Source organism: Oncorhynchus masou, chromosome 19 (genome assembly GCF_036934945.1).
Source record: "Oncorhynchus masou masou isolate Uvic2021 chromosome 19, UVic_Omas_1.1, whole genome shotgun sequence".
NCBI lineage: Eukaryota > Metazoa > Chordata > Actinopteri > Salmoniformes > Salmonidae > Oncorhynchus > Oncorhynchus masou.
In genome coordinates, this window is record NC_088230.1 from 17,506,267 (window position 1) to 17,519,798 (window position 13,532).

A 13,532-nucleotide genomic window follows, 5' to 3' on the forward strand; every position below is an offset into this window, starting at 1 on the left:
AATGTACTGAAATACCAGATCAGCTGGTCTGCCAAGGAGTCACCAGAAATCAGTGTTATCTTATCCTCTGCCATGTAACATCAGCAGCAGGCTCTGGCAAGAACAATTCTTCTTAAATGTGCCAACTATTATTGAATAAATACAGAGACATTATTAGATATAGCAATATTGTGTGTAAGAATAAGTAAGAATAAGTGTTCTTATTATGTGAAGTGTGATGCCACAGATGCATAACCTAATCTATGGCAGTGGTGGAAAAAGTACTCAATTGTCATACTTGAGTAAAAGTGAAGATACCTTAATAGAAAATGACTCAAGTAAAAGTGAAAGTCACCCAGTAAAATACTACTTGAGTAAAAGTCTAAAAGTATTTGGTTTTAAATATAACTAAGTATCAAAAGTAAATGGGATTGCTAAAATGTACTTAAGTAGCAAAAGTAAAAGTTAAAATCATTTCAAATTCCTTATAAGCAAACCAGACGGAATCATTTTTTTTTATTTGACGGATAACCAGGGGCACTCTCCAACACTCAGACATAATTTACAAACAAAGCATTTGTGTTTAGTGAGTCCACCAGATCAGGGGCAGTAGGGATGACCAGGTGTGTTGTCTTGATAAGTGTGTGAATTGGACCATTTTCCTGTTAAAATGTAAGAAGTACTTTTGGGTGTCAGCAAAAATGTATGGAGTAATAAGTACATTATTTTCTTCAGGAATGTAGCGAAGTAAAAGTTGGCAAAAATATAAACAGTAGAGTACAGATACCCCCAAAAAACTACTTAAGTAGTACTTTAAACTATTTTTTTTACTTAAGTCATTTATATCACGATCTATGGAGATATTGTCCAAGACAGATATGTAGTGGTTATGACTGAACATTAAACTAGTATGTTGCTACTGAATCTTCTTTCCCTTTTGTGCTGCCATACTGTGCACATTTTGAAGCACGGAGACACCTACAGGATCAAATAGAGCAGGGATGTTTTGTCCTCTCTCCAATACGCTAGTGACTGGGTGGAGGTGAAAGAAGCCTACCCCTCCCCAGCCCCAGTTCCATCTCCCTTACCTATTATCATACACACAGACAACACCAACCAGTCCTTTATGGAGACTAAATACATCTACTAAATACAGATTTTATGGAGACTAAATACAATAACAGCCTTTGCAGTAAAACGCCACCCCATTATATCCGTGTCACATTACAGGAAAGACTGTGCAGCTTCAATATCAACATTTAGCTCCTCACCTCCTTGAATTTGGAAAAGTACCAGCCCCACAATAACACGAGAAGAATTTCAGAACAGAAGGAGTGTTTTCTTATCAGGAAGAGAAATTGTAACCAACACTACCTTCAGAAAACGGACATAATGAATATCAAAATCACACACTAGGGTTTGTGCTATATCATGAGCAACAGTAGAAAACAAGTTACTGTAAAAAATGATTGCAGTAAATAACGCAGTAAATACGGCATAAAAGTAAGACGCACAACTCCACCTTATGACAAATTCTGGAACTTTAATTGGTTTAAGAGGTTACATAATAGTAAACGATACACGTGTTAAGTTTTAAAACAGCCACCAGAGTACATGTATTCAAACCTCAGCTTCAACGTTTCAGACTCCTACTATACGCTCACAGTCGCACTCTTACATTAGACCCAACAGAGAAGTGGATAGCTCAAACAGCACTTTTCAATTCAGTCCAGCAAAGTCCACAGCAGCTGCATCTTCTTTACCCTCCGCAATGTCCAGAATACTTCAGTAGCCAATGTCCAGCAAGCCCCCCCAATATCATCCTAGTATTATGCACAACCAGAGAATTTCAAGTCTCGCACCAGAGTGGCTTGATATGACTGGCCTGGCAAAAAGACAGTCTGTGTTCCTTTCATAGCATTTGTGAGTTGAATACTGACCCTTTTACAGCAACATGTTTTTTGGTGGTGCTTTTTTAAAGATCTGGAAGGAACTATAGTTGTACATTATCTTCTGTTTTAATCAAGTTCCACAATCCAGGTGACAGTCAGATTCAAGTAGAATAACTATGCATGTCTTACATCCAGTAAGATGGTCTCATTACACGAAGCTGGGAAACAAACATAGTTGCTAAGAAATCTCAAATCTCAAAATGATAATACATTGTGAAATGTTAGTAAACAGCATTTCAAAGAGACATTGAAGCACATGTGGCAGAATGCATACCAATTAAATGGTTATGTTACTCAAAGAACAAGAATTAGTGCATCAATCATATTACATACTATTAGTGTTAGACATTGCGCACCATGAGTGTGCGTCATAGTATGTTTTACATTGTTAGACATTGTGCATGAGTGTGTGTTGTTGAAGTTTGCTTGCATGAATGAGTGAATATTGGTTTATAGCACTGGCTGATACACCCACAATAAGCCCCAAAATGTCAAGAGAACACTGTTTTAACGTTACATTGACACGAGTGCAAAAGCAGGGGTTTAATGCGCATAGTGGTGATGGTGGTGGTGGTATCGAGGTGTCTGTCTGTCCAGAACTCCAGGCTGGAGTACAGAGCCTGGCCCCTCTGTCCTGCCCTTCCTCCAGGCAGGCAGGCTTGCCACCTGGTGAGAGATGGGGACAGCCTGGTCCCCTTCCCTCAATATGGGGGGAGTGATGGAAGGAGACTTCCAGAGAGGGGAGGGAGGCTCCCTAATTATTGTAGGAGTGGGGGACTCAGTCAGGCTACTAGGAATGGAGGATAGCCAAGGGGAACCCATCGGAGGTCTCGAAGGCGAGTAGGTAACTGTAGCCAGAATCAAGTAGCCTCTCACTACTTGGGGGGGGGGCATGTGAGGAAGCCACACCCAGGTAGCCACACCCGGGAAGGAAGGGTTTGCAGTAGAAGGAAGTGGGGTGTCCCCTGACCACAGTAGAGGTCTATAGCACCACAGCAGCAGTCTATAGTAGGTCAGGCAAGTGGCTGTAGACCGAGTCCAGCAGGGTCTGGCTGGCCTCCTGGCTCTTGACCCCGGCAATCTCAAAGAGGCGGTCCAGTTTGTCCTCTGCCATGGGGATCTCCTCGATGACGTGCAGCTCGTCAGGGTTTAGGATGTGCAGCATGTCGTCAAAGATGGGCTGCAGGTCACACCGATCCAGCCGGACCTGACGTAGCACCGTGTCTTTCTTCTCTGGGTGTCACAAAGGAAGAGATGAGGGGAAAGAAAACAATGTCAGAATGAGGAGGAGGACAGACTACAACATAGTGTTGATGTTAGCTACAGCTTGTTGTTGTCCATATAATATGAAATTGGGAATGACTAACTGGGAATAAAAGCCCAGTCATCCTTATGTTGACTAAGATACATCTGATTCAGATTTGGTTAACTGTGGAAGACACATTTCGGTTGAATACATTCAGTTGCGCAACTGACTAGGGTCATGACATTGGCCTGGGGGTAGGTTTATGACCGTCATAAATACCTCTTCCCCCCTTTTTCCTCTCTCTACCCTACTGATGTTACATTTGCAAAACCCTTGGTTAACATAGAGATTCTGGGAACATCAGAAGGTGGGGGGAAATGAACTATATTCTGGTAATCCGACCAATTGAACATATGCGGTGGTACTTAATGAATATGATGTCAGTTCGGTTGTCATCTGAGACGTTCTCATCAATGATAAGATGACATAAACTCTACAGTGTAAAGTCTACACATCAGAGTTATCGGATTCACATGGAATTGTAGTTCAATTTAAATGTTTGAAAATGAAATTATTTGTGATGGGATGAAATGTGATTTTAGCTTCTAAAATGTGAGATTTGGGTTTTCATAAGATATGGCTCTGCTCAATCAGTGGCCCGCCCCTGTGAAGGGACATAGGCTATAAAACTGTTCAAACACGCCCTCCTCTCCCTTCCTATATAAAGCCTTGACGACAATATAACCTCCTGTTCCGAGGATGTGAGGACGACGGTCCGATGTCAGAATGGTTCAGATAATAACTGCAGAACGAAGCCAACATCAGCGTGAGCTTTGGTTGCGAATGGTATGATCTTTGAACTCTTATTCACTACAGAAGTGATACCTCCTAGCCGTTGAGTTAGCAACAGCAGCTGCAAACGCAGGTAAGGAAGGAACAGACAGAGTATCCCGTCTACCACACAACGACGTTACTACAACGTTCCAATTTACCAGCAGAGACATTCTTCAAAGGACAAAGGACTCGGTTTGGCAACACGGTCTTCCATCTACCACCAACCTACTGAAGCGCAGCTCAGAGTAAATATTTATTGCATTTTCCTTTTCCAAATTGGCGGTAATTTAGAATGCATAAGATATTGTATTTACGATAGCACAGCTTCGCCCTTTGTTCCTCAGTCTTCCCGCTCTTTCACTCAAACCCAGATCATTATCTTTTGTGTAACAAGCTGTCATATCTGTTCCGCCCGCTAGGGACGTTTTCCTTTATGACGTCATTTGTAATCAAGTTATGATTAATTATGTGTATGTGTAATTCTGTGTGATTAGTTAGGTATTTAGTAAATAAATAATTAAACCCAATTTTGTATTGCTGATTCAACTTGTTAGCCAGGGTTCGTGCAGATAACCGAGAATTTACAACTTTCAGAAGAGACTGAATTAAGATGACGATTAATATTGACTGCTTTTATAGAATAGCATGTCATATCAATCCGGCCAAAGACACGACACTAGGTTTCCCCCTTTCCCTTTATTTCTCAAAGTTTTCATAGTTGATGACTTCCTGTAATGGAGTATAGAACCAGAAGCAATTGGTAACCAGAAGGGGGCAGTAAATGCAAATACATCACCTCTGTAAGAGACATTGTCGAGCATAGTTCCTGAAACAGGACTGCGTGATATGTGCTCACCTTTGGTAATGAACGAGCCGGTCCTGCTGAGGGCGGAGTCTTTGCTGGAGGTGGAGTCACAGCGGAGAAGGGGCTCTGATTCATCGGGGAAGAAACCCTTGGTCCGGTGCACAGGAGACTGCTCCACCAGCACCCTAGGAGAATCCAAAGGCTTGTGGACAGGACTGTGGCTCGGGGTTACATTCACAGTGGTCATCAGCTGGTTCAGATCAAACTGCAGAGAGAGAGAAAGGAGGAAGAGAGATATATATAGAGAGGGGGGGAGCGAGAGAGAGACAGAGAGAAAGAGCGGGTCAGAGTCACTGACGGGAAACAATGGCTGAGAAAGCAGTGTCCTGAGTCACTCTGGTGTCCGGACAGAGCACAGGGACAGGACAGGGAGCTCCTGTGTGCCAAGCCCCAGCCCCAGCCCCATGCAGCCCGGGTCGAGTGACACAGCGGGGCCAACCTCCCAGCCCCCAGACCACCCACACTCGCACGCCTCTCTCTTCCTTGCCTCAGGGAGCGTACACAACCAGCCAGCCATGAAAGGGATTCTGTGGACTTGCACAGACCGGAATGTACTGCCCACGGACCACATGTGCCCAGTCACACACTAACAGGCATAGTACACCACTGTGTCTGCCCTGGGGCACAGGGAAGACATAAATAACAGTCTTATTTAGTATGGTAATGGTGTGAACTGGTTGTGACCAGACCGGATGAGCTCATGGTAGAATAATATTTGTCTTCGGTACTGTAGAAAGAAAGGCTTTGCTCTGTGATGTGAAGCACAAAGGACATGGTAGAGGGCATTTCATACAGGTGATGGAAATGCAATGGAAAACCTTCAGTGTTAAAAATCCAATAAAACACAGTTCAATATGGCTTCACAGGAACGCAGTGGAAAACTTCTGATGCTAACATAAAATCTGATATAAAAGAGCTCGATGTGGCATCAGACAGACTTCCCTTACTGTACATCTGTGTGTATGTATGACCCATATGCAGCCCCTGCTATCTCTCCTATTCAATAACAAGTTAGTCTGTGCACTAGGTCAGTTTGGCGGTGGATGACACACATTTACTGTGATAAGAGCACTGCTCCCTCCCGCCTCCCACAGAGAACAGATGTGGCCAAATGATGTTACAAACAAATGTTACAAAACCTACCAACTAACCCTCAAGAGAAACCCTAGAGGCTACAAAGAAAAGACTCATCGTGGAGAGTTAGGAGAAAACAGGGGAAATGGTGTCACTGTTCTCTGAGTTGACAGTTAGTAGCCAGTGACTGAGTCATTAGATGAGAGAGTGTGATCTGGCCGAGTCACTGACATAGCATGCCACACAGAACCACTCAGCCCTGATAAAATCCCAGGTTAGGGACAGTGATATTCATCACACCAACATACAGTTGCATGCACGCACGCACATACACAAACACACAATAAACACGCTAGAGGGTCAGGCCCTGTGTAGGGAGGAACTACTGAGGCTTCAGAGACACAGAGAACATCTACGTTTTAATTAGATCAAAAACAACACTTTAGTGAATCTGCTTAATAATCATTCCCTGCAGAGTAGCTGTGAATAATTCAAGTGAGTAATTACTAATTGTGGAGAGATGTGTTGCATGTCTATTCATAAACCCTTTTCAGCAGAAAAAATACAGTAGGGTCTGAAAAAACTGCAATGTCATAAGACATTGTGAGTAAAGAGAGCCTTTACCATTGAAGTGAATCTTCATATGTTGCGGTTTCAAGACATAAGTGCTAATACTGAGACACCCTAGCATCACTATGGTTATGTAGGACACTGGGTGTGTTGTTTATTTGTTGCAACCCCTATTACCAGCCTGTTCAACCTCTCTTTCGTATCGTCTGAGGTCCCCAAAGATTGGAAAGCTGCCACGGTCATCCCCTTCAAAGGGTAGACACTCTTGGCCCAAACTGACCCAAACTGACCCAAACCCAGACCTATATCCATCCTGCCCTGCCTTTCTAAAAATCTTTGCCAAGTTAACAAACAGATCACCGACCATTTCGAATCCCGCCGTACCTTCTCCACTATGCAATCTGGTTTCCGAGCTGGTCATGGGTGCACCTCAGTCACGCTCAAGGTCCTAAGCGATATCACAGCCGCCATCGATAAAAGACAGTACTGTGCAGCCGTTCCTCATCGACCTGGACAAGGTTTTCGACTGTCAATCACTGCATTCTTATCGGCAGACTCAATAGCCTTGGTTTCTCAAATGACTGCCTCGCCTGGTTCACCAACAACTTCTCTGACAGAGTTCAGTGAGTCAAATCACCTGTTGTACGGCCCTCTGGCAGTCTCTACGGCGGTGCCACAAGGTTAAATTCTAGGGCAGACTATTTTCAATGTACATATCAATGATGTCGTTCTTGCTGTTGGTGATTCTCTGATCCACCTCTATGCAGACAACACCATGCTGTATACATCTGGCCCTTCTTTGGACATTGTGTTAACAAAACCCCAAACGAGCTTCAATGCCATAAAACACTCCTTCCGTGGCCTCCAACTGCTTTTAAATGCTAGTAAAACTAAATGCACGCTCTTCAACCGATTGCTGCCTGAACCCGCCCGCCTGCCTGACAAGCATCACTATTCTGGACGGTTCTGGCTTAGAATATGTGGACAATTACAAATACATACAGTGGGGCAAAAAAGTATTTAGTCAGCCACCAATTGTGCAAGTTCTCCCACTTAAAAAGATGAGAGAGGCCTGTAATTTTCATCATAGGTACACTTCAACTATGACAGACAAAATGAGAAAAGAAAATCCAGAAAATCACATTGTAGGATTTTTAATGAATTTATTTGCAAATTATGGTGGAAAATAAGTATTTAGTCACCTACAAACAAGCAAGATTTCTGGCTCTGACAGACCTGTAACTTCTTATTTAAGAGGCTCCTCTGTCCTCCACTCGTTACCTGTATGAATGGCACCTGTGTGAACTTGTTATCAATATAAAAGACACCTGCCCACAACCTCAAACAGTCACACTCCAAACTCCACTATGGCCAAGACCAAAGAGCTGTCAAAGGACACCAGAAACAAAAGTGTAGACCTGCACCAGGCTGGGAAGACTGAATCTGCAATAGGTAAGCAGCTTGGTTTGAAGAAATCAACTGTGGGAGCAATTATTAGGAAATGGAAGTCATACAAGACCACTGATAATCTCCCTCAATCTGGGGCTCCACGCAAGATCTCACCTCATGGGGTCAAAATGATTACAAGAACGGTGAGCAAAAATCCCAGAACCACACGGAGGGACCTAGTGAATGACCTGCAGAGAGCAGGGACCAAAGTAACAAAGCCTACCATCAGTAACACACTACGCCGCCAGGGACTCGAATCCTGCAGTGCCAGACGTGCCCCCTGCTTAAGCCAGTACATGTCCAGGCCCATCTGAAGTTTGCTAGAGAGCATTTGGATGATCCAGAAGAAGATTGGGAGAATGTCAAATGGTCAGAGGAAACCAAAATATAACGTTTTGGTAAAAACTCAACTCGTCGTGTTTGGAGGACAAAGAATGCTGAATTGCATCCAAAGAACACCATACCTACTGTGAAGCATGGGGGTGGAAACATCATGCTTTGGGGCTGTTTTTCTGCAAAGGGACCAGGACGACTGATCCGTATAAAGGAAAGAATGAATGGGGCCATGTATCGTGAGATTTTGAGTGAAAACCTCCTTCCATCAGCAAGGGCATTGAAGATGAAAAGTGGCTGGGTCTTTCAGCATGACAAGGATTCCAAACACACTGCCCGGGGAACGAAGGAGTGACTTCGTAAGAAGCATTTCAAGGTCCTTGAGTGGCCTAGCCAGTCTCCAGATCTCAACCCCATAGAAAATCTTTGGAGGGAGTTGAAAGTCCATGTTGCCCAGCAACAGCCCCAAAACATCACTGCTTTAGAGGAGATCTGCATGGAGGAATGGGCCAAAATACCAGCAACAGTGTGTGAGAACCTTGTGAAGACTTACAGAAAACGTTTGACCTCTGTCATTGCCAACAAAGGGTATATAACAAAGTATTGAGATAAACTGTTGTTATTGACCAAATACTTATTTTCCACCATAATTTGCAAATAAATTCATAAAAAAATCCTACAATGTGATTTTCTGGATTTTTCCCCCTCATTTTGTCTGTCATAGTTGAAGTGTACCTATGATGAAAATTACAGGCCTCTCATCTTTTTAAGTGGGAGAACTTGCACAATTGGTGGCTGACTAAATACTTTTTTGCCCCACTGTAGGTGTCATGTTAGACTGCAATCTCTCCTTCCAGACTCACGTTAAGCATCTCCAATCCAAAATTAAATCTAGAATCGGCTTCCTATTTCGCAACAAAGCCTCCTTCACTAATGCTGCCAAACATACCCTCATAAAACTGACCATCCTCGCGATCCTTGACATCGGCGATGTAATTTACAAAATAGCCTCCAACACTCTACTCAGCAACCTGGATGTAGTCTATCACAGTGCCATCCATTTTGTCACCAAGCCCCATATACTACCCACCACTGCGACCTGTATGCACTCGTTGGCAGGCCCTCGCTACATATTCGTCACCAAACCCACTGGAACCAGGTCATCTATACATCTATGCTAGGTAAAGTCCCGTAGCACCATAGCAACACCCACACGTAGCATGTGCTGCAGCAGGTATATTTCACTGGTCATCCCCAAAGCCAACACTTCCTTTGGCTGCCTTTCCTTCCAGTTATCTGCTGCCAATGACTGGAATGAACTGCAAAAATCACTGAAGCTGCAGACTTATTCCCCCTCTCTAACCTCAAGCATTAGCTGTCAGAGCAGTTACCGATCACTTTACCTGTACACAGCCAATCTGTAAATAGCACACCCAACTACCTCATCCCCATATTGTTATTTATCTTCTTGCTCTTTCAGGTATAACTCTGTTGTTGGTTTTGTCGCACTGCTTTGATTTATCTTGGCCAGGTCCCAGTTGTAAATGAGAACTTGTCTCAACTGGCTTACTTGGTTAAATAAAGGTGACATAAAATAACAATATAAAAAAGGCATCTCTTATCTATGCCTCTCTGTCATAGACAGGAGCCATGGGACACTGCAATCACTGATGTTACAGCTGACCCTTAACATCTTCTCCAACAGAAGTGATGAAGGGGTTTCCTCCTACTTCTCCTCCTCCTCCATCTGCTCACATAACATATTTACTGGCTGTCCTGAAACCAATTAGTCAGATAGATGCTATTGAGAGAAACCACACTGTCTTTCTGGTGTTCAAAGTAGTAGGGATCTTTGTCCCAACTGGGGATAAACCCAACAACCAATGAAGCACTAAACAATTTCTATTGCTATTCACACAGCCCTAACACTTCTGGACAAGAGGAACCCCTATGTGAGAATGCTGTTCATTGGCTAAAGTTCAGCATTCAACGTTATTGTTCCTTCCAAGCTCAACACCAAGCTCAGGGCCCTGGGATCTGGACACCACCCTCTGCAACTGGATCCTGGACTTCCTGAAGACTAGACCACAGGCTGTGATGATTGGCAACAATACCTCCTTCACTCTGGCTCTTAACAAAAGGGCCCCCCAGGGGTGTGTCCTGAGTCCTCTGCTGTACTCCCTGTTCACCCACAACTGTGTGGCTTTGCACGACACCAACTCCATCATCAGGTTTGCTGATGACACCACGGTTGTAGGCCTGATAACTACCAAGGACAAGTCAGCCTATAAGGGAGGAGGTATGTGAACTGGCATTGTGGTGCCAGTACAACCACCTCTCCCTCAACGTCAGCAAAACAAAGGAGTTGACTGTTGACTTCAGGAAGCAGAGGAGGGAACATGTCCCGATACACATCAACGGGACTGCAGTAGATAGAGTCAGTAGTTTTTAGTTCCTCACCGTCACTGAGGACTTGACATGGACCAGCACCACCAACCTTGTCAAGGGGGTGCAACAGCGCCTCTACTTTCTAAGGCGGATGAAGAAATTAGGCATGCTACCCTGGGTCCTCTCCAAATACTACTACATCATTGAAAGCATCCTAACTAGTTGCATCATGGCATGGTACAGGAATTACTCAATCGATCTGCGACCGCAAGGCACTCCAGCAGGTGGTGAAGATGGTCCAGTACATCACTGGGACTGTGCTCCTATCCATCCAGGACATCTACTCGAAACGGTGCCTGAGGAAGTCCCGCAGCATCATCAAGGGTCCCACACACCCCAGTCACGAACTGTTCACTCCCTTACCATCGGGCAGACGTATTGGAGCATGAGGTCTGACACCAACAGGCTCAGAGACAGTTTCAATCTACAAGCCATCAGACTGCTGAACACTTGAACTGGACTGACTCTCTGCACCTTAGCACACATACACTCATTCACGCACACTCCCACACAGACATACAATCATCCCCACAGACACACGTTGCATTGTCGAGAAGGAACCTGCAAATAAGCATTTCGTTGGAAAGTATATACCATATGTATCCTGTACTTACGACTAATAAAACTCTAAACTCTGTTAAAGCAGTTTATGGGAAGTTGACCTGAGGTCTTCCATGCCACAGAGAGCCAACGTTTGTTTCATCTCTGTGTCTATATGCCTCATTCAGATGACTGAGTGCTTTTATAGCAGGTTTAAACGTGTCTATCTGGGGCACAGAGGAAAGAGGGAGACAGCCCCAGAAACACCTCCCATAGAAAACACATATCCTACTGCAACATAACATGCTGAGAAGATTGATGCTCCAACTTCAGCAGATTGGTTCTCATTTCACTTCTAGCTGCGGTTGCGAGGAGGGGGTTTTGTCTGCCGGCTCTTTTAAAATCACAACAAGTAAATGTACTGTAAGTCAGGTTCCTTGCTGTCTAAATCATCGTAACACGTGCCCTAGACCTTATCAGTGGCAATAAAACTAACAGTGGAAAGAAAAAACACATTATTTGGTATTTTGAACATATGGTTGGGCAAAACTGTTTTTTCAGAGGCATTATCAGTAAAATGATCTCTGTGTCCTGGTGTGTAGTGCTACATTGTGCCAAGGCCCTTCAGTGTGAGTGGTTTATGGGTAGGCCTCATTTAACACTAACAATGCAGTGACATCAGTCAGGCTGTAACCAGCTGAGACAGAGGGCTGGAGGAGAGACTCACTCAGCAGCTATGGCTCACCTCTCCCTGGGACCATGACATGGAGGAGTGGGTCATCTGCAAACTGTTGCTGCAGGTGATTCCCTGATCCACGTCTATGCAGACGACACCATTCTGTATACATCTGGCCCTTCTTTGGACACTGTGTTAACTAACCTCCAAACGAGCTTCAATGCCATACAACACTCCTTCCGTGGCCTCCAACTGCCCTTAAAAGCTAGTAAAACCAAATGCATGCTCTTCAACCATTCGCTGCCCGCACCCGCCCGTCCGACTAGCATCACTACTCTGGACGGTTCTGACCTAGAATACGTGGACAACTACAAATACCTCGGTGTCTGGCTAGACTATACACTCTCCTTCCAGACTCATGTCAAACACCTCCAATCCAAAATTAAATCTAGAATGGGCTTTCTATTTCGCAACAAAGCCTCCTTCAATCACGCCGACAAACTTACCCTAGTAAAACTGACTATCCTACCGATCCTCGACTTCAGCGATGTCATCTACAAAATAGCTTCCAATACTCCACTCAGCAAATTGGATGCAGTCTATCACAGTGCCATCAGTTTTGTTACCAAAGCGCCTTATACCACCCACCACTGCGACCTGTATGCTCTAGTCGGCTGGCTCTCGCTACATATTCGTCGCCAGACCCACTGGCTCCAGGTCATCTATAAGTCTATGCTAGGTAAAGCTCTGCCTTATCTCAGCTCACTGGTCACGATAACAACTCCCACCCGTAGCACGCGCTCCAGCAGGTATATCTCACTGGTCATCCCCAAAGCCAACACCTCCTTTGGCCGCCTTTCCTTCCAGTTCTCTGCTGCCAGTGACTGGAACGAATTGCAAAAATCAATGAAGCTGGAGACGCACCTTTCCCTCACTAACTTTAAAAATCAGATATCTGAGCAGCTAACTTATCGCTGCAGCTGTACATATTCCATCTGTAAATAGCCCACCCAATCTACCTACCTCATCCCCATATTGTTTTTATTTACTTTGCTGCTCTTTTGCACACCAGTATGACGACTTACACACCATCATCGGCTCATCATCATCTGCTCATCTATCACTCCAGTGTTAATCTGCTAAATTGTAATTACTTTGATACTATGGCCTATTTATTGCCTTACCTCATGCCATTTGCATATAGACTTTTTTCTTGTTTCTATTGTGTTATTGACTGTATGGTTGTTTATTCCATGTTTAACTCTGTGTTGTTACTGTCGCACTGCTTTGCTTCATCTTGGCCAGGTCGCAGTTGTAAATGAGAACTTGTTCTCAACTAGCTTACCTGGTGAAATAAAGGTGAAATACATGTTTTTTATTTTATTTTTAAATGCAGTATTACATGTACATGCTGACACACACACAACCTGGATCAGCCTCTGTCCTTTCCTCTTCAGGCTCTTGCCTTACAGCTATGATGAAATCACTCTATTGGAATGAGAGAGTATCAACTGGAGAGGCAGTGAGATTAGCAATGTTTGGGGCTCACCACCTGTGGTTTGTGTA

The 13,532-nt window shown here is 44.2% G+C and overlaps 1 protein-coding gene across 1 annotated transcript in view; it reads right to left on the minus strand.

Moving 5' to 3' along the window:
- Positions 1 to 1,502: 1,502 nt before the first annotated feature.
- tnfrsf21 (tumor necrosis factor receptor superfamily, member 21) overlaps positions 1,503 to 13,532 on the minus strand; it is a 38,491-nt gene continuing 26,461 nt past the window's right edge. Inside the window, exons 5-6 of the mRNA XM_064925149.1 lie at positions 4,868 to 5,081; positions 1,503 to 3,164 (exon numbers count right to left, since the gene is read on the minus strand). Of these exons, the coding sequence (XP_064781221.1) occupies positions 2,935 to 3,164; positions 4,868 to 5,081 (444 nt within the window). The 3' untranslated portion in view covers positions 1,503 to 2,934. The remainder of the gene's footprint in view (positions 3,165 to 4,867; positions 5,082 to 13,532) is intronic.